Here is a 25,787-nt window from a genome sequence, read left to right as displayed (position 1 = left end):
AAGATGCAACAGGCACACGCCAAAAGCAACAGAAGTAAAAAATCAATAACAACAGAATGGATATTAACAACAAGAAGAAAAAAATACAACATAGAGTGGGGTCTCACTATGTTCTGTATTTCCCATCCACGCATCCTCTCAAAAAATGCCTGTATGGCAAATATCCTCAGAAACGTTAAATCATCAAGATTATCTAAGTAAAAATGGGTGAGGCGGGGACAGTAAATCTTTACGAGTTTGTAGGCTCCGAACATCATCCTAAAGAAAACAAGAGAAAGGGGGAAATGTAGAAGAGAGGGGATACGTAAAATACACGCAAGGAGCGTGCAGAGAAGGGAATGTTTGGTTGAGTTTAGTGTCTGCCAAGGAGGTCAACCATTATGTAAAATGCAAAAGAGAAAAAATTCAACAAATACTTTATGCACCCTACACTGTGAATGTGGTACATGTGGTGTCTCTCTTAATTGATCTTGAAAATCGTGGGGGTAGGACGGTGGGGGTGGGGGTTGGGTGTGGTAGTTGGTGGGGTGAAAGGGGCAGACTGGGGGTGTGGTGGGTGGGGTGGAAAATATTTGATGACGCGGCGGGGAGGAAGGGTTGGTATTGGTCGAGGAGAGGGCGGGAGCGGGGTAATCCCAGTTGGTGTTACTCATTGACATTTATATCTTGCCAAACTAAGATGGAAGATATAAGCTGTGTAGTGTCGTGTTTCATAATAAGGAGAAAGGGTCAGGAAAGAGGAAAAAAGTGGCGCTAGGTGGACTGTTTGCCAATTTTATTTAAGTACGAAGAGGAGAGTTATATGTTAATAGCACTCACAAAGTTCGAGGGATTACGAGGTGAGACTGCTATTACAATCGTTTATGTGATTGCACCTTTCGGAGAATATATTCCACTGTTATGTGTTCCATATTGTTTTGATTTTATATAAATAGAGGGGGGTTTAGTTTGAACATCCATAAGCGTGGGAGAACGTCAAAGTGACGGTGCTGAAAGAAAGAGGAAAATACCTAAAGAGGGAAGGGACGATCACCAGAGCGGTGAGGGACGGGACGGCATCTGAAATAAAGTTGAGGAGGGAAGACACACTGATCTGTCATAATTTACAGTGATATGTTTTAAGAATACTGACATTAATGGTTAAAGAACAAAAAAAAATAGGAAAAACAAAAAAAAGAACAGGAAGAGATGGAGTGGCAAAATGAAGAGGGCGAGTTCAGGGATGGGGCAAGAACAGTCCAGAAGGAAAAGATCAACTAAATGTTGATGCGTCATTTACATTCACATGCAGAGATAATAAAAAAAAAAATAAAAAATCTTAAATATTGCCAGACATATTGAGACAAATATAGACAACTCAGTAAACTGGAGACAAAAGAGGGGTAATGTAAGTAACTGAAGCAAAGGATTGGCCAAGATCAAATAGTTGGTGCTGAACCACATATTATCAGATACTTTTTGTAGATGGTTCGGGAACCACAGCTTGTGCCACCTCCCGAAACCTCGCCTTCCTTCTTTATAAAACTTTTTGTGTCTCTTTTCATGACCTCAACTCACTATCAACCTAAATATAAAACTGAAGAAAGATAGAGACAAAAAATAGGATAGAACACAAAAGTCATATCAGAGAGTGATAAAGGACGTATTCATTGTCTTATAAAGAGAATTAAAAAGGGGCGGGTGGGCGGGGCGGTTCCGTGGTGAGCTGAGCGGGGTGCCGTAGGAGCGGTCAGCTTTCATAGTTCTGCGCTGACGGTTTCTTCCCTCGGTCCCAGAGGTGCTCGGGCGAGCCGTGGGCGGGGGGGGTGCCCGGCCCCCTCGCATTTCGGCAACCCAAAAGTAGCCGTGCGCCAGACCAGACCGAATGTGTGTGTCCATTATATTTTGTTGAAGTTTAGTGCGAACCCATTGTCACACTAACCCCATCGCCCCTTCTGTCTCCACAATTCCAGACTTATAAATTGTGAATATAGAAAAAATAGATAATAAAAAATAGAATAGAGAACGCAGGATGACCTAAAATTGCAGAGCTTGAAATACTTCTGAAACTAAGGGTTAGTCGCCCCGAGTCCCCAGTGTCCTGGCCGGTGCTCATCATTGCTCTTTTCTTCTCTGGTTATATCACCCCCCTCCTTGTGAGCGCCCCGGATGCCCCCAGCCGTTCCGCTTTCCGTGGGCCCTGAGCGACAGCATACATACACCACGAACACGCCACCCCCCCTGGATACCCTCGCGCGCCCTATAGGAACTCTGATGCTCTCGAGTCTGCCTCTTAACTCTTTCATGCTTTTTTCTCACGCCTGCATTCAGAGGGTTGCTTGGGGGGGGTATTTGTTAGCTCTACTTGGCGCAATCAGACAACCAATAATATATAGAGATAAAAACAAGGAACTAGAACACAATTATACAAATGAGAACACCTCTGACATACTATAATACAATAACAACTAAAGGAAGAACTAATGAAAAATCAACAAAAACATGTACAACTACTCAAAAACTACCGAAGGGCCAAACAACAGCTCTTTGTGTTCGTATGAAGGAGAGATGTCATGTCACGTTCTTGTGCGCTCACCAAAAGATCTATTTAAGAGAAGAAGGCCATATTATTCACTCTGTGGAGGTTTGGGTCGTTCCTTCAATTCTTGTGACAAACTCTGTCTTCAATCCCAGGCAGCTGCGGGAGAGAAAGAGGGGATATAAAAAGGCCTGCTGAGTGTGAGTTTGTAAATTTTAAAAAACGAATAAAACAAGAGAGTTCTACATATAGAACAAACCAAGATCAGCCTAACGTATGTCACGAATCTAACGCTAAGATCATAACAGCAACCGATTAATTATACAACAGAAATAAAACATGTCTACCGCTAGATACTATAACAAGCCAATCACCAGCTCCCATTATACAAGGCCGCGACCCTCCCGTCCTACCCCCGCCGTCCCACCCTAACCAGCTCAGATAAATAAATGAATAAACACGAGCCCTTATCTGTCACTAGCTTAGTTTCTTTATCTTAGTCTACTTCCCAAGTAATAAATTTAACAAACAACCCTGTAGTCGTGGCGCTGAGTTCGGGGTAACAGCATACAGATTATAACAGCAGCTGAGCTGGTGGACACATACGACAAGTATACAGCTACAGTATTTATAACACAGCTGAACTGTTCTACGCTAGTCCATACCTTGTTTTGTGGGTAAGCCGAGTATGGAAACTACCCCAACCACGCATATATTATCTGTTCTTTCGCCACCTAGGATGATACAGCTACAGTAAAATTTCTAAATAACACAAAGCTAAAATGTCTAAGGAACAGTCTACGCAATAACAAAGTATAATAAAACACAAGTGAATGTCTTACGCCAGTCATACAGCATACAGTATAATATAACAAGACAGCTGAATGTCATATGACAGTATACAGCTACAAAGTAATTATACAAAAGTGAACTGTACTTACACCATGATACAGTACGAAGTATATATAAACACAGCGGAACTGTCTACCCAGTATACACAGCTACATATTATAACAGTGACTGTCTACACCAGTGAATACAGTACAGTATTAAATAACACAGCTAGACTAGTTTACACCAGCTGAATAACAAAAGTACATATATTAACACAGCATGACTGTCTCACACCGTAGATACAGCTACAGTCTTATTAACACAAGCTGAACTTCTACACCCAGTGATACAAGGTACCAGATAATATAATAACACAAGCTGACTGTCGTACACCAGTGGATAACTCTACTCCATATGTTTGTATTTAACACCAGTTCTTGTTACTTTGTTTTCTTTTAAAAAAAATAACCACCCCACCCTCGAACTACAGGTCACCAAATTATTTTGTTGGGTTTTTTTTTTTATAAAAACAACAGAAACTAAAGAACTGATCGAGCACCATGTGATAAAGTTTACTCCCACCCCACCGCTCATCCCTACCCAACACCAGAATGAACTGGTCTATCACTCGTGAGTTACCAGCATAACAGTTGGATTTTTAATCCAGGTTTTTTCTGTAATGTCTTATGTACTAAACTCATACCCGCTAAACAAAGTAATTATAACACAGCTTGTCTGTGGGTACACCACTTGTGACAGCCTAACACTGAGGAAAAATATAAACGACAACATGGAACAATAGTAAACATTTACTGAGTTACAGTTCATGTAAGGAAAATAAGGTAAATCAAAATGAATTCTAGGCCCTACTTCTATACAGGAATACAGATATGCATCTTTGGTCAAATACCCCTTTAAAAAATAGGGTGTGGATCAGAAACCACACATGCGTCTATGCACTGCTACATCATCCTTCGCATAGGAGTGTAGGTTGATTGTGGCCTGTGGAATGTTGTCCCCACTCCTGCTTCAGGCTGTCCAAGTGGCTGGATATTGGTATTAGAACACGCTGTCGTACCGTCCGATTCAGAGCATACCCAAACGTGCTCCAATGGTACTGTCTGGGGGTATGGCAGGCGTGAAGGAACTGGAACATTCTTCAGCTATGCAGGGAAATTGCGTAACGATCCTTGCGGACGATGGGAGCTGTGCATTATCATGTTGAAACAATGAGATGAGGGGGTAGGAATAGAAAAGCTGGACAATGCCTCAGGATCTCGTAACAGTATCTCTGTGCCATTCAATTAAACATTACTACAATGGGCACCAATTATGCCATATCATACACCCCACCACACCATGAGCACTCTATCGAATGTTACAAGGCAAACTGCTCTTCCCACAACGAACACCATACACAAGTCTTGCAATCTGCCTGTCCAGTTCCAAAACATCATCCGTGAGAAAGGTAGGCTCCAGCGTGCAAGCGGCCATCGAAGAGTGAGGAATTTGCCCATATGACAGTCGGTTGCAACGCACGAACTGCAGTCAGACGTCAAGACCCTTGGTGGACGACGAGTCAACAGTAGCTTTCCCTGGAATAGCATTACTACGTTGTGCGAAATTTTTGACATTGATGGGTGTGCTGCTGACAAAACTGCACCATTTTAGAGTAGTTCTACTACATTTCTTCCCACAGCACAAGGTGCACCTGTGTAAGATGATCATGCTGTTTGAATCAGCTTGCTTGATATGCCACACCGGTCAGGTTGATGGGTTATCTTGGACAAAAGGAGAAATGTCACTACAGGATGGTAAAACACATTGAGTTGTCATCAACTTGTTTTTTGGTTAAAATTGAAATGTGGAGCTTTCGAATGAAAAGTTTTTGTGTAAACCAAACAAAACTTAAAACTAAGTACATGCATATAATGATATTATTAGTGCAAGCTTGTATTAAAAATAGCAAAATAAACATGAACTCGCTCCCACAAAAAACTCATGGTCATGACGTTATATATAAAGACACCTAGAAAACATATCCAGTGCCGAGGTTTGTGTCGGGCAGAGAGGGTTCTCCAACAGAATGGTTTCAACAGAAGAAAATACACCTTCTGGAGTGGCCCAGTCAGAGTCCTGACCTCATCCCGATTTAAAATGCTGTGGCATGACCTCGAACGGTTCACACCAGATATCTTAAGAATATTGTTGAACTGAAACAGTATTGTTAAGAGGAATGGTCCAAAATTCCTCCTGACCGTTGTGCAGGTCTGATCCGCAACTACAGAAAATGTTTGGTTGAGTTTATTGCTGCCAAAGGAGGTTCAACCAATTATTAAATGCAAGGGTTCACATACTTTTTACACCCTACACTGTGAATGTGTACATGTTGTGTTCAATAAAGACATGAAAACGTATACTTGTTTGTGTTATTAGTTTAAGCAGACTRTGTTTGTCTAATTTTATGACCAATTTATTCAGAAATCCAGGTAATTCCAAAGGGTTCACATACTTTTTCTTGCCACTGTGGGTTAATGGAGCGTGCATATAGGAGAGGGTCGGATGACTGTGGTGGCTGTTTCAGTTCATTGTCAGGGAGTTGTTGATGCACTCCCATTCAGGTTCAGTGAACTGCTCTAATTCTCTATTGTAAATGCCTTTCGGGAGAATTCCGAAGTGTGCCATGTGATTTAATAAAAAAAGAGGGAGCTGTTTGCTCCTCTGGATAACTGCCAGAACTGAACGCTACTGAAGCAAAACTCCTAAATACATTCCCAGACTAAGGACGGGGACCAGATCTGATAAATKAACAAACAACAAACTGTTCTTCATTCTACAGTGTTGTTTTAAGATACTGATTATTGGTTAAATGACACAATAGGAAAACAAGGACAGGCAGATCATGCAAATTAAAAAGGCAGTTCAGATGGCAGGGGCAGTCCAGAGAAAGATCACTTAAAATGTTTGTCTCAAATTTCTTCTCTGCGTTAAAAAAATAAAATCTTAATTTGCCAGCTTTGGCAGCTGACACTTCAGTACTGGCAAAGGGTATGTGTACTGACAGGGGTTGGCCAGTGCATTTGTTGTACCCCTTTTCAGCTCAGTTGTGTAATGTTCAAGACCAAGGTGTGATCGTGTGGCCCTTTCTTTGTAGGCCTTTGTCCTCCTCCTTCCCCTTATACTGGGTGGACAAACTGGTAGACCAGTCTCTGGGAGACGTCAGGCTTGCGGATGATGCCCTTCTTGTAGTACTGCCGTATGGAGCGGCTCAGCTTGTCATAGTTCATCGCTGGACGGTTCTTCCTCCGTCCCCAGAGTCTCGCCACCTGAGCAGAGTCCTCGATTTTGAAAATACCTGGCAGACAGCAGAGTGGGATTAGATATGGAATTAGAATTAGAAATTAGAAAATGATAATAAAAATTAGAAGAGAGAAGAGGATGGATTAWTGCAGAGTTGAAAATACTTCTGAACTTATCCCATCCCAGTTCTTGGCGGTCACACAGCCTGCCTGGCTCACCTTTCTCCTTGTTGAGCCAGCGGATGCAGCGTCCGTAGTTGTGGGGCTTGAGGAGCAGCTCTCTGAGGAACTGCCACAGGTGGATGGGCTGGCCTGAGCACGACGAGTCTGCCTCCAACCACAGCTCTTCTCCGCCTGCACAGAGGGGGGAGGGATGAGCACGCACAGACACATATTTGCTAACAAGACTGCACTTTACATGACCCTCTGCTCTTCTACCTAGGAGCTATGAACACAACTGTCACTACTCCTTCCCAAGGGCCAACAACACTCTGGTCCTGGAGAAACGAGATTCATGTCACTTTCTGTCCTAACAAAGCTACTAGAGAAGAGGCCAAACCTACCTGTGATTTTGCTGTCTCCAACTGAACACCTCTCTTTCATCCAGGCAGCTGCGGGGAGAGAAAGAAGGGGATATAAAAAGAGAGAGATTAATTGTTGTATTGTTTGAACAGAATAATACAAGCTTCACTATAGAAAACAGTAGTACAGTATGTGCAGACTGTCTACGCTAGTCATACAGCTACAGTATTATAACACAGCTGACTGTCGTACGCTAGTCATCTACAGCTACATGTTATTATAACACAGCTTGACTGTTCCTAGCGCTAGTCGATACAGGTACAGTATTATAATACACCAGCTGACTGTCTATACGCAGTATGACAGTATCAGTATATAATTAACACAGCTGAGCTGTCCTAACCCTAGTCATTACTAGCGTACAGTATTATAACACAGCTGACGGTCTACGCCAGGTACATATAGCTAGTATTATTAACACAGCTTGACTGTTCGTAGCAGTTCACATATTATACGCTGAACCTGTCTACCAGTGATTAGTACAGGTTTAATTACACTGAACCTTGCCAGTCATACAGCTACAGTTATTAATAGGGCACAGGTCTGAATGTCTATGCAGTCATACTAAGTCTTAAGTAATTATAGATCAGCAGCTGTATGTCTACTGCCAGTTTACAGCTACATGTATTATAAGCACTAGCTGAATATATGTTCCTATAGAGCAGTCTATACACGCTATACAGTTATTATATAATGACAGCTAGACTTGTGTTGCTAGCAACATTGTTATACTAGGTAGCAGTAGTTCTAAAGCGCGCACTGTTGCTAAGCACAGTGGTATATCAGTCTTCTATCGTAGTATTATAACAGCAAGCTGAGCGTTGTCTAGTAGCCCTAGTGATACTAGGTTAACAGTGATTTATAAGGCACAGCCTGAAGCTGTCCATGCACGTGTATACAGGTACAGTTATTATAATCACTAGCTGACGCTGTCTACACGCAGTGATTAGCAGTAACAGTTTATTACACTAGCTGACTGTCTACACCAAGTGATACGCTAGCAGTATTATAAGCACAGCTGACTGTCTACACCAGTGAATAACAGTACAGTATTAATAAGACAGCAGCTGTCTACACCAGACGGTACACAGGTTATAACAGTGAACTGTTAACCCAACAAAATACAGCTACATATATCAGCCTGTGAAGCTGTCTATACAGTATACTAGTACAGTATATTTAGTAACACAGCTGACTGTTCTACACCAGTGGATTACGGCTTACCGTAGTATAGACACTCTAGCTTGATGTTTGTAATGACAGTGCTACAGCTTAGCAGGTATTTATAACTTAGCTGTACGTGGTTGCGTATCACCAGTTGATATGCAGGCTACAGACTGGGAAAAATCAAGAACTGCACATGGGAACAATGTGCAAAGCATTGTTACATGAGTTACAGTTCATGTAAGGAAATAGGTAAATCAAAATGAATTCATTAGGCCCTATTCTATGGACTGGGAATACAGATATGCATCTATTGGTCACAGATACCCTTTAAAAAATAGGGGTGTGGATCAGAAAACCACACCATTTGCGTTATGCASTGCTACACATCTCCTTCGCATAGAGTTGATAAGGCTGTTGATTGTGGCCTGTGGAATGTTGTCCCACTCCTCTTCAATGGCTGTGCGAAGTGGCTGGATATTGGCGTRAATTAGAACACGCTGTCGTACACGTCGATTCAGAGCATCCAAACGTGCTCAATGGGTGMCATGTCTGGTGGGTATGCAGGCCGTGRAGGAACTGGAACATTTTCAGCTTTCAGGAATTGCGTACAGATCCTTGCGACATGGGGCTGTGCATTATCATGTTGAAACATGAGATGATGGGRGTGGATGAAAGGCATGACAAATGKCCTCAGGATCTCGTAACAGTATCTCTGTGCATTCAAATTAACATTGATACAATGGGCAGCCATATGCCATATCATAACCCCACCACCACCATGAAGCACTCTATTCGCAATGTTGACAGCAAACTGCTTTCCCACACAACACCATACACAACGTCTGCAATCTGCCTGGTACAGTTCAAAACGGGATTCATCCGTGAGGAGCACAGTTCTCCAGCGTGCAAGCGGCCATCGAAGGTGAGCATTTTCCCATTGAAGTCGGTTGCAACGCCGAACTGCAGTCAGGTCAAGACCCTGGTGAGGACGACGAGTACACAGGTAAGCTTCCCTGAGATGGTTTCTGACAGTTTGTGCAGAAATTTTGGCATTGTGTTGTGTGACAAAACTGCACATTTTAGAGTGTTCTACTATTTTCCCCAGCACAAGGTGCACCTGTGTAATGATCATGCTGTTGAATCAGCTTCTTGATATGCCACACCGGTCAGGTTGATGGGTTATCTTGGCAAAGGAGAAATGCTCACTAACATGGATGTAAACACATTGGTGCACAATGCTTTTTGGTATAGATTATTTCAGCTCATGAAATATGGGACCAACACTTTACATGTTGCGTTTGTATTTGTGTCCAGTGTATTATAGCATACCTGACTGTCCACACCAGTCATACAGTTATTATAACACACCTGACTTCCAGATGTCCAGGTGGGCGTGCAGAGTGTCTCCACACTGAGGGACCCTCTGCCTGAAGTCCTCTTCACTCATGGCACACAGGTCTTTCCCAGTCTGCTCCTGGAAGGTCTTTCCAGCCTGAGGCAGTCTGTACAGATGCTCTGTCCACAGCAACCACTTCTGAACGTTCCCCGAGTTCCACTCCATGGGGTCTGGGGATAACAGATAAAAAAATWAAAAATAMACTTTTTTTTTTGGTTAGTCCCCTATAAATCTATAGAAACTATTAGCTAGCAGTACTATTAACTAGCAGTAACATTTACGATAACTGTCAACTGGAAAATGTGTTGGTGTGTGTGTGTGTGGTGTGTTGGTGTGGTGTGTGTGTGTGTGTGTGTGTGTGTGTGTGGTGTGTGTGGTGTGTGTGGTGTGGTGTGTGTGTGTGTGGTGTGTGTGTGTGTGTGTGTGTGTGTGTGTGTGTGTGTGTGTGTGTGTGGTGTGTGGTGTGTGTGTGTGTGTGTGTGTGTGTGTGTGTGTGTGTGTGTGTGTGTGTGTGTGTGTGTGAGATCAAAGATCAAGTAACACTGTAGTATAGGGACCACACACACATCTAGCGTCTCTACTGTGTTCATGGTTGTTTTGGTAACCCTCTTTAACTGCCCTGAATAGATCCCTCCCTATATGTATCTATGTATGGATGCAGACATATAGAGACACAAATGCTGTCGGTCAGAGGCCTATCACTGTCTTCATCTCAAGCTGTTTATTTGACTAGTATTTTCTCTGTGAGGTTCACTCTGGGTAAACTCTAATCACAGGCATGAGCTGGGGAGAATGGTGGTTTGCATAAGGTACGGYACTGTTCTGTTGTGTACTCTACAATCGTTTTCATCAGTTGAAACGCACCATGACACCACATTTTTGATACAACAGCAGCAGCAGCAGGACGAGGGGCTCTGAGATGTCAGGGTGTGACTGACTGAAGACATCTTACAGTACACATACAGTACTGTATTCCTTCAACCTGCTGTTTGCTTTGCCAGTTGAACAGACCTAACCCAAATACTGTGTACACGGCTGTTGGCAGGCGAGCAACAACGTCATTCCCATTAAGTCCTGTTGGGTATTTGTTAAACGCATGCAAAGGTTGGGATTATATAGATCCTGGAGCAGACAAACATGACTTGCGTCAGAGAGATATCATTCTTCATCGAGCTGTCATCCAGCCATTACCATCTAGCAGCAGGAGTATCTTTTGTCTCAGGGAGACGTGTCTGCTCTGAATCAATATATCAATACCTYTGTCAATACCTGGACAGTAATGCATGAATACGCTAGAATGATCAGCCATGGTGTTCTTAATGCTATTAGATAAAAAGCAGAATCTACCGCACACCCACAGCTGGTTAGTGAAGGTGCTGGAGSCAAAAGGCAAAACTGGAGAAACTGGAAAAAGTCTCTGCACACTTCCAGTCAGATGCACATTCTATGCTATTTTGTTTGTTTTTTCGCTTTGTTTGTAACTTATTTTGTACATAATGTTGCAGCTACTGTCTCTTCTGCCTTGTTATTGTTATTTTCTTGTGTTACTTTTCATGTAATTATTTTTTTACTTTAGTTTATTTAGTAAATATTTTCTTAACTCTATTTCTTGAACTGCATTGTTCGTTAAGGGCTTGTAAGTAAGCATTTCACGGTAAGGTCTACACTACACCTGTTGTATTTGGCGCATGTGACAAATAAAATTTGATTTGATTTTTCATTTGATTTCTTTAATTATGCCTGAGCTTTCAGTCAGTCGACCTTCTTTTAATGCTCTTGAAAAGGAGACAGGATCATGCAGCGATGGCAGCCATAGAATAACAATTAGGAGAAAGTGCATGGACTATGGTTTGTAGCCCACATCAAATATGAAATGCACAGAATGCTGATGTAACAACCATCAATTAATTGKACATTGGACATGGAATGAGTATCCACCACAGAACATAGCTTCAAACAGAAATATCCATAAACTCTAATAATAATAATTCTAGAATGAGAGTGGCAGCTTACTACAGTACCAGTACCTACCTGGGGTGATGTTGAGCAGCTTGCAGGCCGTCTCGATGTCCTTCAGAACCTCTCCGACCACCATGCTCTGGACTTGTTCCAGGGAGCGCTCCTCCTCCTGGCCCTCTAGCCCCGGGGAGAGCCCCAGGGCCTGGCTGTCGATGACGGGGCACTGCTCTGGCTCCTCCCCGTGCGCCATCCTGGGTACAGGGACAGGCATGGCGCAGGCCAGACCCGGGGAGGCCTCGGACACCTTCACCAGCCAGGCGGCGTCCTCGGTAAAGAGCATGTCGAAGCAGGACAGGTAGAGGCCTGGAAAGCCGCAATGCTCCAGAGCCTCCATGCAGGGCTTGGTGTTCTCCATCTCCCAGGCAGCCCCGGCCCTGTGTCCCATGTTGCTCTCGGGCAGACCTAGGCGGGGCGGTAACGATGGGCTGCTGCCCTCTGATGATAGACTCTCCCCCAGACTCGACATGGCTGCTGCCTCCTGGAATGGAAATGTAGTTTACAATAGTCATGAAGATTTACAGGTCAAAGGTCAAAGTAGTACATCAGTATTTTCTATTTGATATGTTTATATACTGTAGGTGTGGAGATASAATGCATTGGCCACATTCATAAAGTTTAGATGATGAAATAATGAAAAACAACAGTTTGTCATCAAATGGTGTTTGATCCTGCAACACCATTTCAGCTGAGTGCTATGYGGATAATTCTCTGACACTTTCACATAGCCTACTTGTTGACCCAATGTAAACAAGTGTTTCTTTATTGAAGTGGGAATGAGCAATAGCATGCACTAGCTCTCTTATTTCATATTCAAATCAGTTCAATGTCGGACAGGAAAACGTAAAAGACTCTTTCACTGAAAACTCTGTAAAGAAGATGTTGCCAGTGACCTAAACGAGCTTCCTGATAGCCAAATTGTAAAAACGTTTTGGAATTATTTAAATTATTGACATTCCAAAACAAAGTATTATGAACATATCATTTTATGCAGTAGGTGTTATTCCTGCAGTAAATCAAAATCACAGTACCTTCAAAAAACTATCCGTGCCCAAAGCTCCGGCTGCTAAACATGCAACAGTTTCAAAACTGTAAGAAATCCATCAGAGGGACTGCGGGTGTTAGTCCTCCAGGGGATTGTGGGTGTGAGTCCTCCASGGGATTTTAGGTGTGAGTCCTCCAGGGGATTGTGGGTGTTAGTCCTCCAGGGGATTGTGGGTGTGAGTCCTCCAGGGGATTGTGGGTGTGAGTCCTCCAGGGGATTGTGGGTGTGAGTCCTCCAGGGGATTGTGGGTGTGAGTCCTCCAGGGGATTGTGGGTGTGAGTCCTCCAGGGGATTGTGGGTGTGGAGTCCTCCAGGGGATTGTGGTGTGAGTCCTCCAGGGGATTGTGGGGTGTTAGTCCTCCAGGGGATTGTGGGTGTGAGTCCTCCAGGGGATTGTGGGTGTTAGTCCTCCAGGGGATTTGTGGGTGTGAGTCTCCAGGGGATTGTGGGTGTGAGTCCTCCAGGGGATTGTGGTGGGTCTGGGGATTGTGTCCTCCAGGGGATTGTGGGTGTGATTCCTCCTCCAGGGGATTGTGGGTGTGAGTCCTCCAGGGGATTGTGGGTGTGAGTCCTCCAGGGGATTGTGGGTGTGAGTCCTCCAGATGGACTGCGGTGCCGGGTGTGACTCCAGAGCACACAGACCAGAGCAGAAACTGAGGTGAGAGAGTGTTTGCTGGGGCTCTTTAAGTGTGTCTGGAGCCAAGTGAAGAAATGACTGGTGAAATGACCCTGAAGATATTCACTGCACAGTGCACAGCACCAGCAGGACAGGCATGGTGCAAAACGGATTTGACTGAGTCTCTTACTTGTGGGTCATTGGCCTAGAATGGGTTGTGACTTTGGGGTAGGTGACTTGTATTGAGGCCTAAAGCGGTATGACTGCCTGCCTTTGCCTTTCAAGGTGCCATTCCCGCAGTCCTTTGACTCCACTGTCAGCTGGAGTTTTTAATGAAAGAAAGATGATGTGGAGGAGAAGACAACTCAAATATGGCGTGACGATGGGCTGGTGTTGTTGTCTGCTCAGGAAAAGTTTCAGAAGAATTTGGAGGAATTTGTATTTCTTGTGTCAATTCACTCYGTTTACGTACATGTTGGTTTCAGTAGTTTGCCCTGCCTCATGTAAAATGTCCCAGAGGTATTTCTCARCACGTGACCTGAACAGGAAAAATGCCCCCTTGCCTTTAGAACATTTTCTTCACAGGTGCATTTCTACTGGTGTTAAAGTTCCATCCTAAGTCAACATCAGAGGATGCCAGTGTAATCACAGGATGACCTCACTTATGGTTAAGTGTACCTGGCTACCTGCTGCCACAGGTTGTAGAACGGAAGGAGCAGAGGTGTCATACAGACAGGGTTATCAGTAGTTGTGTTAAAGGATGCCTGCTCTCACATAGCACATGCTCAAAGAGTGACATGCTTTGTTTGTCCAAAGAGACTGTTAGCCAAGGTATTAATAAAACAGCTATAACACTACCGTGCCACACCCAGCAACAGCCACCGAAGCCATCAATAAGGAAAATTGATTGAAGTTTATCAATTTTTCCACTTGTTATATTGTTGTTWATCAAAGAAACGAAGAAACTGTTGTCATAGAATATTCCCTGGGTTGGGAAAAAGGCTTATTTAGCATTACTCAAATGATCCCTGCAGGAATACACTTGACAGACCTACAACAGCTCTGTATCAGTCTCAGGGCTGTAATCACCCTAAAGGAAATGAAGTTATCCTCCCCAAAATAGTTCTACTCTCTCTTCTMTCTCTCTCTATTTCTCTATTCTCTGTGTCTCCAACCCCCAGTCTACCCCCTCCCCCATTCCTCCTTTTATCTCCCAATGTYCCGCTAAGGGTCTAGGGATAACCCACTGTGTTTTCCCTTCATCAGGAGTCAGATTAAAAAGCGCCAGGCAGTGTACCGGCCAGCCTGCTGTGTGTCCACTCTCCTCTGTAACAGCTTGCGCTAAGCCCATTAGTCTGGCAAATGTAGCCATGTTAGCTTTTTCCAAAAGGAGAGGGGACGGGAGAAAGAGGCGCAAACATCCTCCCCAGGGGAAGGATTAAGGGCCTGCCTGATCTCTAAATGAGTTTGGTCAAGATGGTGATATTCATTTCAGGAGAATTAGGCTCTGCTCCATTTGCTGGCCAGGTCAGACACACAGTCAGAGGGACTATAGATGTGAAGGCAGCCATCCTCCCTGGTAACCATCCAGAATAGGCCTTAGACACACAGTCAGAGGGACTATAATGTGAAGGCAGCCATCCCTCCCTGGTAACCATCCAGAATAGGCCTTAGACAACAGTCAGAGGGACTATAGATGTGAAGGCAGCCATCCTCCCTGGTAACCATCCAGAATAGGCCTTAACGACACAGTCAGAGGGACTATAGTGTGAAAGGCAGCCATCCTCCCTGGTAACCATCCAGAATAGGCCTTAGACATACAGTCAGAGGGACTATATCCGTGAAGGCAGCCATCCTCCCTGGTAACCATCCAGGCAGGCCTTAGACACACAGTCAGAGGGACTATATCCGTGAAGGGCAGCCATCCTCCCTGTAACCATCCAGGGCAGGCCTTAGACACACAGTCAGAGGGACTATAGATGTGAAGGCAGCCATCCTCCCTGGTAACTAAATTCATTCCTCTTTCTTTTCTTTCTTGGCTTACTCTGCATCTCAGCTTGATGTTCAGCTAGAGTCTCTGTGGTTCCTAACCAGCTTTACTATGACAGGTCCTCTATGGAGACATGTAGTATGTAGGATGGGTGGTCAGGTTAAGAAACACTTCTTGTTTTGGGTCCTATCCCTATGAGAAGCTCATTAAGGCAAAACTTTCTTTAATATAAATAATATGTTTAACATTAAGTACTGTATATCCAAAGGTTTTTCCATTTCAATATTAGGATGCTAGTGACTAGTGACTTTCTCAGGAACAGGAGTCRAATACCCTGACTGCTTGGTCTTTTACAAGACTGTTGAATCTGGTTTAAAATACTCTTTGAGACAAAAGTTGTCATAAGTACTAGATATAGGGAAATGCAACAGTCACCACATTTCCCTTGTTAAGTCCTCTCCCTGTGCTCCTCCAAAGRGCTCCCTTGTTTGATTTTGGGGTTAAAGAAGTATATATAGTCAGGCATGTTTGCTGTGTGTGTAAATGTGTACGGTTTAAAGAGAGATCTGGAGCCTCAGGGATTCGTTGTCATTGTTTCTCATGGGAAACTTGGAACCAACGAATGAAAGAACAGTTCCGAGACGAAAGAAAAGAAGAAAATGATTGCGCTCTACGGCAGGCTCCTACCCCAACAAGAGAATGCTGGGAAGCTACATATACCCAGCAAAGTCTGCTGTTCCCAGGAAATAGTCTTTGCTGAGAGAAATATAACCTAATACAGCCATTTGACTCTCCTTACACCCTGTCATAATGTTTTTATTTAACCTTTATTTAACCAGGAACTCCAATTGAGGTCAGAGGAAATCTTTAACACCAGGTGTTTTATATGAGGTCTATTCAAAAAGTAAAGACCCAAGAAGCTTGTGTCAATAATGAAGAGATATTGAAAACACATTAAAAAAATGACAATATGTGTGCAGAGAAAAGTACAATGAATGGGACTCATTTTAAATATTCGTGGTGAGAGTTCACAATAGATCATTGTGTCATTATTTAGATCAGTCATTCAGTAACAATTGAAATCTTTCTAACAATGACACAAACATGTTCTGTCCCCTAGCTCTCTTCCCAACTGAGGGCATACATCTCACACTATTAAACTTCAAACGGGGAAGTCTTGTAATGAGTAAAATATCTGTATACCTCTGGCCCTTCTTTGGATACTGTGTTAACTAACCTCCAGACGGGCTTCAWTGCCATATAACTCTCCTTCCGTGGACTCCAACTGCTCTTAAATGCAAGTAAAACGAAATGCATGYTATTCAACCGATCGCTGCCAGCACCTGCCCGCCAGTCCAGCATCACTGCTCTGAACGGTTCTGACTTAGAATATGTGGACAACTACAAATACCTAGGTGTCTGGTTAGACTGTAAACTCTCCTTYMAGACTCACATTAAGCATCTCCAATCCAAAATTAAATCTAGAATCGGCTTCCTATTTTGCAACAAAGCATCTTTCACTCATGCTGCCAAACATACCCTCATAAAATTGACCCTCCTACCGATCCTCGACTTTGGCGATGTCATTTACAAAATAGCCTCCAACACTCTACTCAACAAATTGGATGCAGTCTATCACAATGCCAACCRTTTTGTCACCAAAGCCCCATATACTACCCACCACTGCGACCTGTACGCTCTCGTTGGCTGGCCCTCACTTCATACTCGTCGCCAAACCCACTGGCTCCAGGTCATCTACAAGACCCTGCTAGGTAAAGCCCATCTCAGCTCACTGGTCACCATAGCAGCACCCACCCATAGCACGCGCTCCAACAGGTATATCTCACTGGTCACCCCCAAAGCCAATTCTTCCTTTGGCCACCTTTCCTTCCAGTTCTTTGCTGCCAATGACTGGAAGGAACTGCAAAAATCACTGAAGCTGGAGACTCATATCTCCCTCACTAGCTTTAAGCACCAGCTGTCAGAGCAGCTCACAGATCACTGCACCCATCTGTAAATAGCCCATCCAACTACCTCATCCCCATACTGTATTTATTTATTTCTCTTGCTCCTTTGCCCCAGTATCTCTACTTGCACATTCATCTTCTGCACATCAACCATTCCAGTGTTTAATTGCTATATTGTAATTACTTCTCCACCATGGCCTATTTACTGCCTTTACCTCCCTTATCCTACCTAATTTGCAAATCAAATCAAATCAAAGTTTATTTGTCACGTGCACCGAATACAACAGTGAAATGCTTACTTACAGGCTCTAGCCAATAGTGCAAMAATGTATTAGGTGAACAATAGGTAGGTAAAGAAATAAAACAACAGTAAAAAGACAGGCTATATACAGTWGCGAGGCTATAAAAGTAGCGAGGCTACATACAGACACCGGTTAGTCAGGCTGATTGAGGTAGTATGCACATGTAGATATGGTTAAAGTGACTATGTATATATGATGAACAGAGAGCAGCAGTAGCGTAAAAGAGGGGTTGGCGGGTAGTGGGTGGTACACAATGCAGATAGTCCGGTTAGCCAATGTGTGGGAGCACTGGTTGGTCGGCCCAATTGARGTAGTATGTACATGAATGTATAGTTAAAGTGACTATGCATATATGATAAACAGAGAGTAGCATCGTAAAAAGAGGGGTTGGGGGGGMAAACAATGCAAATAGTCCGGGTAGCCATTTGATTACCTGCACACACTGTATATAGACTTTTTCTACTGTATTATTGACTGTATGTTTGTTTATTCCATGTGTAACTCTGTGTTGTTGTATGTGTGCTTTGCTTTATCTTGGCCAGGTCGCAGTTGTAAATAAGAATTTGTAATTGTTCTCAACTAGCCTACCTGGTCAAATAAGGGTGAAGAAAAATAGAAAATTAAAAATAATATTAATCAGTCTAGAATTGTTTTTGTGGACATAAATATTTTGGGGATGACCAATAACACAGAAACAAACTGTAATTGCAGAAAACAGTAAAAGCTGAAAAAAACTTCTTGACTCACTGTCTAATTAATTTGAATCAACCATGATGACTGTATCACCCAGGAGCATTCACATATACTGTATATTTGCATGTGAAGCATGAGAAAGCATGTCCCTGGGACACATTTCTGGACATATTTCCTATTGACTTTCCAAGGAAGTCTCTTGAGTTATTCCCCTCTTTCTTTATGGACACCTGGAAAGACCCCAGAAAGGTAAGCAAGAATCAAGAAGCATTTCATCACCATGTACAGTACCTCTAATATATTAATTGTGACATATCCCTACTGCAGGTGACTGCATGTTATGGAAGCCCAGTATCCCCTTACCATTTCCAGGGTAACAATGCCCTCTGGTATAAATCAATCAATGAACAATAGTGGTTGAATCTACATGACTGGATCTGAATGAGGGATGTTGGTTTTTATTTCCTTGCTTAGAAGGGATTGGTATGAACTAGAGCGAATGGTTTCTTTCTGTGTCACGCTATTTTGCTATTCTTGTGACAGGGCAATTTCCACCTGCAATGGCATCAGGCCAGGATCTTCAGAGAGGGGTGGCTACAGTTACCTTTTTTTATATTTTGAAAATATTTGAGTGCTGATTTATTACCCTGAATTGGATGTTTTGAGTGTGGAGAGCTATTGAGCACCTGCACCCTTTATCTTTTCTATCTCTGAAAAGGTTGTGGGCGAAATGCACTTTGTTATTTATTTTGAGACATATTCATGTGCTATGGTGTTATGAGTTGGGTAGCAGACAAACCAAAACAGCTACTTTTCTGTACAACCTAAATCCATCAGGTGCCTGTACTTTTCTGGCCTCATTTTTATTACTGTTGGGATCCTCCAGTATCTCTTATTGGAAAGATACTTTGCATATTATGGCAGATAAATCGGTTTGTGGCCACATTTGTGATTGAATGGTGATTATTATATTGATTGACAAACATCCAAAATACACAGATGGATGCAATAGCACAGATTCTGTAGTATCTTAATGTTGAATAAAATACAATAAACGAAAATACCACAATTGTTTGGTATGACTCAGGAAATTAGAATATTTACATCTTTATCAGCATAAGAGCTACAAACTGTATGTGTTTGACAGTGTTGGGTCATAGTGAGCTACATTTAGTTAAACTAGTCATTTAACAACATTTTGCTGTAGCTTGGTGGTAGTTTAACTAAATTAAAATCTTGGTGGTGTTTGTCAGTACTTGATACGTWTTTTACCACATAGCGCTGCAGCTAACTACTGGAACTATTATTATCATTATTTTATTTTTTTAGCTAACTACTGGAACTACACACCACACTAAAAATAAAATGTGGGTGAAGTAATAATAATTTCCTTTAGTTTTGGCATCAGACCTGCCTAATTCTCACTTGAAACATTGTTTTTGTGTTTAATACACTAAATTACRCTTTCTGTTAACATATGACCCAAAGTGATCTGTTCTTGCAATTTGTAGTCAGATTTACATATAATAAGTATTTTGGATGCAGTGACCTACACTGAACAAAAATACAAACGCAATATGCAATAATTTCAAAGATTTTACTGAGTTACAGTTCATATAAAGAAATCAGTCAATTGAAATAAATTCATTAGGCCCCAGATACGCATCTGTTGGTCACAGATAGCAATTTTTTTTTAAAGGTAGGGACATGGAATTGAAAACCAGTCAGTATCTGGTGTGACCACCATTTGCMTYATGCAGCGCGACACATCTCCTTCTCATATAGTTGATCAGGCTGTTGATTGTGGCCTGTGGAATGTTGTCCCACTCCTCTTCAATGGCTGTGCAAAGATGCTGGATRTTGGCAGGAACTGGAACACACTGTTGTACACGTCAATCCAAAGGATCCCAAACGTACTCAATGGGTGACATGTCTGGTGAGTATGCAGGCCATGGAAGAACTGGGGCATTTTCAGCTTCCAGGAATTGTGTATAGATCCTTGCGACATGTGGCCATGCATTATCATGCTGAAACATGAGGTGATGGCGGCGGGTGAATGGCACGACAATGGTCCTCAGGATCTCGTCACGGCTTCTCCGTTCATTCAAATGGTCATCGATAAAATGCAATTGTGTTCGTWGTCCGTAGCTTATGCCTGCCCATACCATAACTCCCCGCCACCATGGTGCACTCTGTTCACAACGTTGACATCAGCGAACCGCTYGTCCACACGACGCCGTACACACTGTCTGCTATCTGCCCGGTACAGTTGAAACCGGGATTCATCTGTGAAGAGCACAAGTCTCCAGCATGCCAGTGGCCATCAAAGGTGAGCATTTGCCCACTGAAGTGGATTACGAYGCCGAACTGCAGTCAGGTCAAGACCCTGGTGAGGACGACRAGCACGCAGATCAGCTTTCCTGAGACGGTTTTTGCAAACCCACAGTTCCAACAGCTGTCCGGGTGGCTAGTCTCAGACGATCCCGCAGGTAAAGAAGCCGGATGTGGAGGTCCTGGACTGGTGTGGTTACATGTGGTCTGCGGTTGTGAGGTTGGTTGGACATACTGCCAAATTCTCTAAAACGACTTGGAGGCGGATTATGGTAGAGAAATTAACATTCAATTATCTGGCAACAGCTCTGGTGGACATTCCTGCAGTCAGCATGACAATTGCACTTTCCCTCAAAACTTTAGACATCTGTGGCATTGTGTTGTGTGACAAAACTGCACATTTTAGAGTGGCCTTTTATTGTCCCCAGCACAAGGTGCACCTGTTTAATGATCATGGTGTTTAWACAGCTTCTTGATAAGGCACACCTGTCAGGTGGATGGATTATCTTGGCAAAGGAGAAATGCTCACTAACAGGGATGTAAACACATTTGTTCACAACATTTTTGAGAATATGCTTTCTATGCGTACAGTATGGAACATTTCTGGGATCTTTTATTTCAGCTCATGAAACATGGGACAGACACTTTACATGTTGAGTTTATATTTTTGGTCAGTTTTCTTTTTCAAARTAACTTTAGTCAACTATATGTTTCTTAAGGGTAGTTTTAGTGTAGCTTAACTTCTTCCAGTGTGAAGTAATTGGTAGCATGGCAAACTATATTTTCGGAGTAGCTTCCCTAATGGTGCTTGATCTCTCTTCATAAAACATAACCCCATAGACCTTTACCCCATAAGACACAGTGCCTTCATAAAGTGTTCATACCCCTTGACTTGATTCCACATTTTGTTGTGCTACAGCCTGACTTCAAAATAAATTCTACACACAATAACCCGTAATAACAAAGTGAAAACATTATTTAAGATTTTTTTCACAATACTTTTTAGAAGCACCTTTGGCAGCGATTACAGCTGTGAGTCTTTCTGGGTAAGTGTATAAGAGCTTTCAAAGGCTGAAATTTGCCCATTATTCTTCTCAAAATTCTTAAAGCTCTGTCAAATTGGTTGTTGATCATTGCTAGACAACCATTTTCAGGTCTGCCATAGATTTTAAAGTAGATTTAAGTCAAACCTGGCCACTCAGGAACATTCAATGTCGTTTTGGTAAGCAACTCCAGTGTTTTTGGCCTTGTGTTTTAGGTTATTGTCCTGCTGAAAGGTGAATTCATCTCCCAGTGTCTGTTGGAAAGCAGACTGAACCAAGAGTTCCTCTAAGATTTTGCCTGTGCTCGAAAATGCTTGAAAATATGGATAGTGGTACTCAGTAATGTGTTGCATTGGATTTGGCCCAAACATAACACTTTGTATTCAGGACAAAATGTTAATTGCTTCGCAACATTTTTTGCAGTATTACAGAATAGTTTTCATTCTGTACAGGCTTCCTTCTTTTCACTCTGTCAATTAGGTTAGTRTTGTGGAGTAACTACAATGTTGTTAATCCATCCTCAGTKTTGTCCWATCACAGCCATTCAMCTCTGTAACTGTTATGGCCTCATGGTGAAATCCCTGAGCAGTTTCCTTCCTTATGTTTTGAAAGGCTGGTCATGGCTCACAACAACACCATTATCCCAGAAACCCTAGACCCACTCCAATTTGCATACCGCCCCAACAGATTCACAGATGATGTAATCTCTATTGCACTCCACACTGCCCTTTCCCACCTGGACAAAAGAAACACCTATGTGAGAATGCTGTTCATTGACTACAGCTCAGTGTTCGACTCCATAGTGCCCTCAAAGCTCATCACTAAGCTAAGGACCCTGGGACTAAACACCTCCCTCTGCAACTGGATCCTGGACTTCCTGACGGGCCGCCCCCAGGTAGTAAAGGTAGACAACAACACATCTGCTACGCTGATCCTCAACTTGGGGGCCCCTTTGGGGTGCGTGCTCTGTCCCCTCCTGTACTCCCCATTCACCCATGACTGCATGGTCAAGCACGACTCCAACACCATCATTAWGTTTTCCTACGACACAACAGTGGTAGGCCTGATCACCAACAACAGTGGGACAGCCTATAGGTCAGACACCTTGAAGTGTGGTGCCAGGACAACAACCTCTCCCTCAAGGTGATCAAGATAAAGGAGATGATCGTGTACTACAGGAAAATGAGGGCCGAGCATGGCCCCATTCTCATCAACGGGGCTGTAGTGGAGCAGGTTGAGAGCTTCCTTGGTGTCCACATCACCAACAAACTATCATGGTGCAAACACACCAAGAAAGTTGTGAAGAGGGCACAACAACGCCTATTCCCCCTCATGAGACTGAAAAGATTTGGCATGGGTCCTCAGATCCTCAAAATGTTTTACAGCTGCACCATTGAGAGCATCCTGACTGGTTGCATCACAGCCTGGTATGGCAACTGTTCAGCCTCCGACCCCAAGGCACTACAGAGGGTAGTGCGTACGGCCCAGTACATCACTAGGGCAAAACTTCCTGCCATCCAGGACCTCTTTACCAGGCGGTGTCAGAGGACGGCCCTAAAAATTGCCTAAGACTCCAGCCACCCTAGTCATAGACTGTTCTCTCTGCWACTGCACGGCAAGCGGTACCGGAGTGCCAACTCTAGGTCCAAAAGGCTTCTTAAAAGCTTCTACCCCCAAGCCGTAAGATTGCTGAACAGCTAATCAAATGGCTACCCGGACTATTTGCATTTTTTTACGCTGCTACTGACTGTTTATTATCTGTTATCTATGCATAGTCACTTTACCCTTACCTACATGTACATATTACCTCGACTAACCTGTACCCCCGCACATTGACTCGGTACCGGTACTCCCTGTACATAGCCTCGTTATTATTTTATTGTTGCTCTTTTATTTTTTACTTTAGTTTATTTAGTAAATATTTTTCTTCACATTTAGTTTTCTTAAAACTCCATTGTTGGTTAWATAAGTAAGACTTTCACGGTCAGGTTGTATTCGGCGCATGTGACAAAGAAAATGTGAAGTATGCCTGTATCTTTGTAGTGACTGGGTGTATTGATACACCATCAAAAGTGCAATTAATAACTTCACCATGCTCAAAGGGATATTTAATGTCTGCTTTATTTAATTTGACCCAATAACCAATAGGTGYCGTAAATTGGAAAATCTCCCTGGTTTTTGTGGTTGAATCTGTGTTTGAACATCACTTACAGACAATTGTATGTGTGGGGTACAGAGATGAGGTAGTCATTCAAAATCATGTTAAACACTACTATTTCACACAGAGTGAGTCTCATGTATCTTATCAAGTGACTTGTTCAGAATTTTTTTTACTACTGAACTTATTTAGGCTTGCCATAACAAATGGATTGAAGACTTATTGACTCAAGACATTTTCGCTTTTCATTTTCTTTCTTTTTTTTCCATAATTCTACTTTGACATTATGGGGGTATTGTATTTAGACGAGTGACAAAATAAAACTATTTTTTTAATCCATTTTAAATTCAGGCTGTAACACAACAAATGTGGAAAAAAGTAAAGGAGTGTGAATACTTTCTGAAGGCACTTTCTTTCTGAAAACATACAATAAGACCAACACAGAGTGAACAGCACATGATAAATCAGCCATAAGAACACACCCTGGAGCCAGTTCTGTTTCTCTTTTTTTTCTTACACACAGACCCCACAGAAAGTGAATGCCGACTACCTGTCCAACTCCTTACCTGGGCCAAGGTGTGCTGGTCTCTGGGTGGTCTCTGGCAAGGATGAGACTATTGCTGAGTGTAGACAGGACAGGCCAGCAACAGATGTAATGCAGACTAGTGGTGATGATGACGTCTGGTCCAGTTAGCCCAGACTCCTCTTCTGTTAGCCTGCAGGTGTCTGGTGTTTTCTGATGGGCCAGGAGATGCACCAGGCAGGAAGGCAAGCAGGTACCAGGTAGGGCAGGCAGGCAGGCCTCTATGTCACCCAGAAGACTGATGAAGAATCGTCTGCATTGGGACCTGAGGGCTGAGGCTGTCTCCTAGACTCTACTAGATCGCTCACAAGACTTGAAAGGTGCAGCCTAAAAGCACACCAAGGCTAACTTACGCTATTGGTGACACTATACCTACTGTGGGTGTGACAGTGGGAGAGCAAGAGCGTGTGAAGGAATTTCAGTTCCATTGGCTGCAGGTCATATTTATACTAGGGCAGCCTTGTTTACCTATGCACACAGTGTGTGTGTGTGTGTGTGTGTGTGTGTGTGTGCAATGTGTGTGTGTTGTGTGTGTGTGTGTGGTGTGTGTGTGTGTGTGTGTGGTGTGGTGTGTGTGTGTGTGTGTGGTGTGTGTGTGTGTGTGTGTGTGTGTGTGTGTGGTGTGTGTGTTTGTGTGTGTGTGTGTGTGTGTGTGTGTGTGTGTGTGTGTGTGTGTGTGTGTGTGCGTGCGTGCGTGCGTGCGTGCGTGCCGTGCGTGCGTTCGGCGTGCGTGGCGTGCGTGCGTGGTGTGTGAGCTGACCCCAGCCCACTCCTCCCAAAATAATGCCTAAGCCCCTTCAGAACACAGTCATTTCTCAACGCTGTTAGTACAACAGCGTCTGATCTTAGTTCAAAGTAAATGGGGGTCTGAGTGTCCATGACAACTTCTCATTTAATCTGGTAGATTCTGCAAAGGTAAACTGAAAAATCATTGGGAAATAGACAGTAGGTTGCTTTGTAAATTGTACTTGAAAAGACAGTTATTTTGACATTGAAAAAATCTAGTTGTCTTCTTTACTTGAATGTAGTTAGGCAGCACCTTAACAACTGTTAAATCAAATAACATTTTATTTGTCACGTGCTGAATACTACAGCWGTAGACCTTACCATGAAATGCTTACTAACAAGCCATTAACAAACAATGCAGAATTATTTTWAAAGTAARAAAATATTTGCTAAAATAAGTACCACAGTAAAATAACAAYAACGAGGCTATATACAGGGGGTAGTGGTACCGTTTAGTAGTT

General features: G+C 43.0%; 1 protein-coding gene across 1 annotated transcript; it reads right to left on the bottom strand.

The window, feature by feature from the left end:
• Window positions 1-5,437: 5,437 nt before the first annotated feature.
• On the bottom strand, window positions 5,438-24,938 carry LOC112080679 (SAM pointed domain-containing Ets transcription factor-like). The gene is made up of 6 exons (XM_024146528.2): window positions 24,524-24,938; window positions 11,828-12,293; window positions 9,769-9,966; window positions 7,215-7,262; window positions 6,871-7,005; window positions 5,438-6,707 (listed from the first exon to the last, which is right to left on the bottom strand). The coding sequence occupies exons 2-6, from the start codon at window positions 12,279-12,281 to the stop codon at window positions 6,529-6,531; spliced, it is 1,014 nt and encodes a 337-aa protein (XP_024002296.1). The 5' UTR covers window positions 12,282-12,293; window positions 24,524-24,938; the 3' UTR covers window positions 5,438-6,528.
• Between the last annotated feature and the right edge of the window lie 849 nt (window positions 24,939-25,787).

Source organism: Salvelinus sp. IW2-2015, unplaced genomic scaffold (assembly GCF_002910315.2).
Source record: "Salvelinus sp. IW2-2015 unplaced genomic scaffold, ASM291031v2 Un_scaffold16422, whole genome shotgun sequence".
NCBI classification, from domain to species: Eukaryota; Metazoa; Chordata; class Actinopteri; order Salmoniformes; family Salmonidae; genus Salvelinus; species Salvelinus sp. IW2-2015.
Note: the sequence above shows the minus strand (reverse complement) of the source record. Positions and strands in the feature narration are given on the sequence as shown.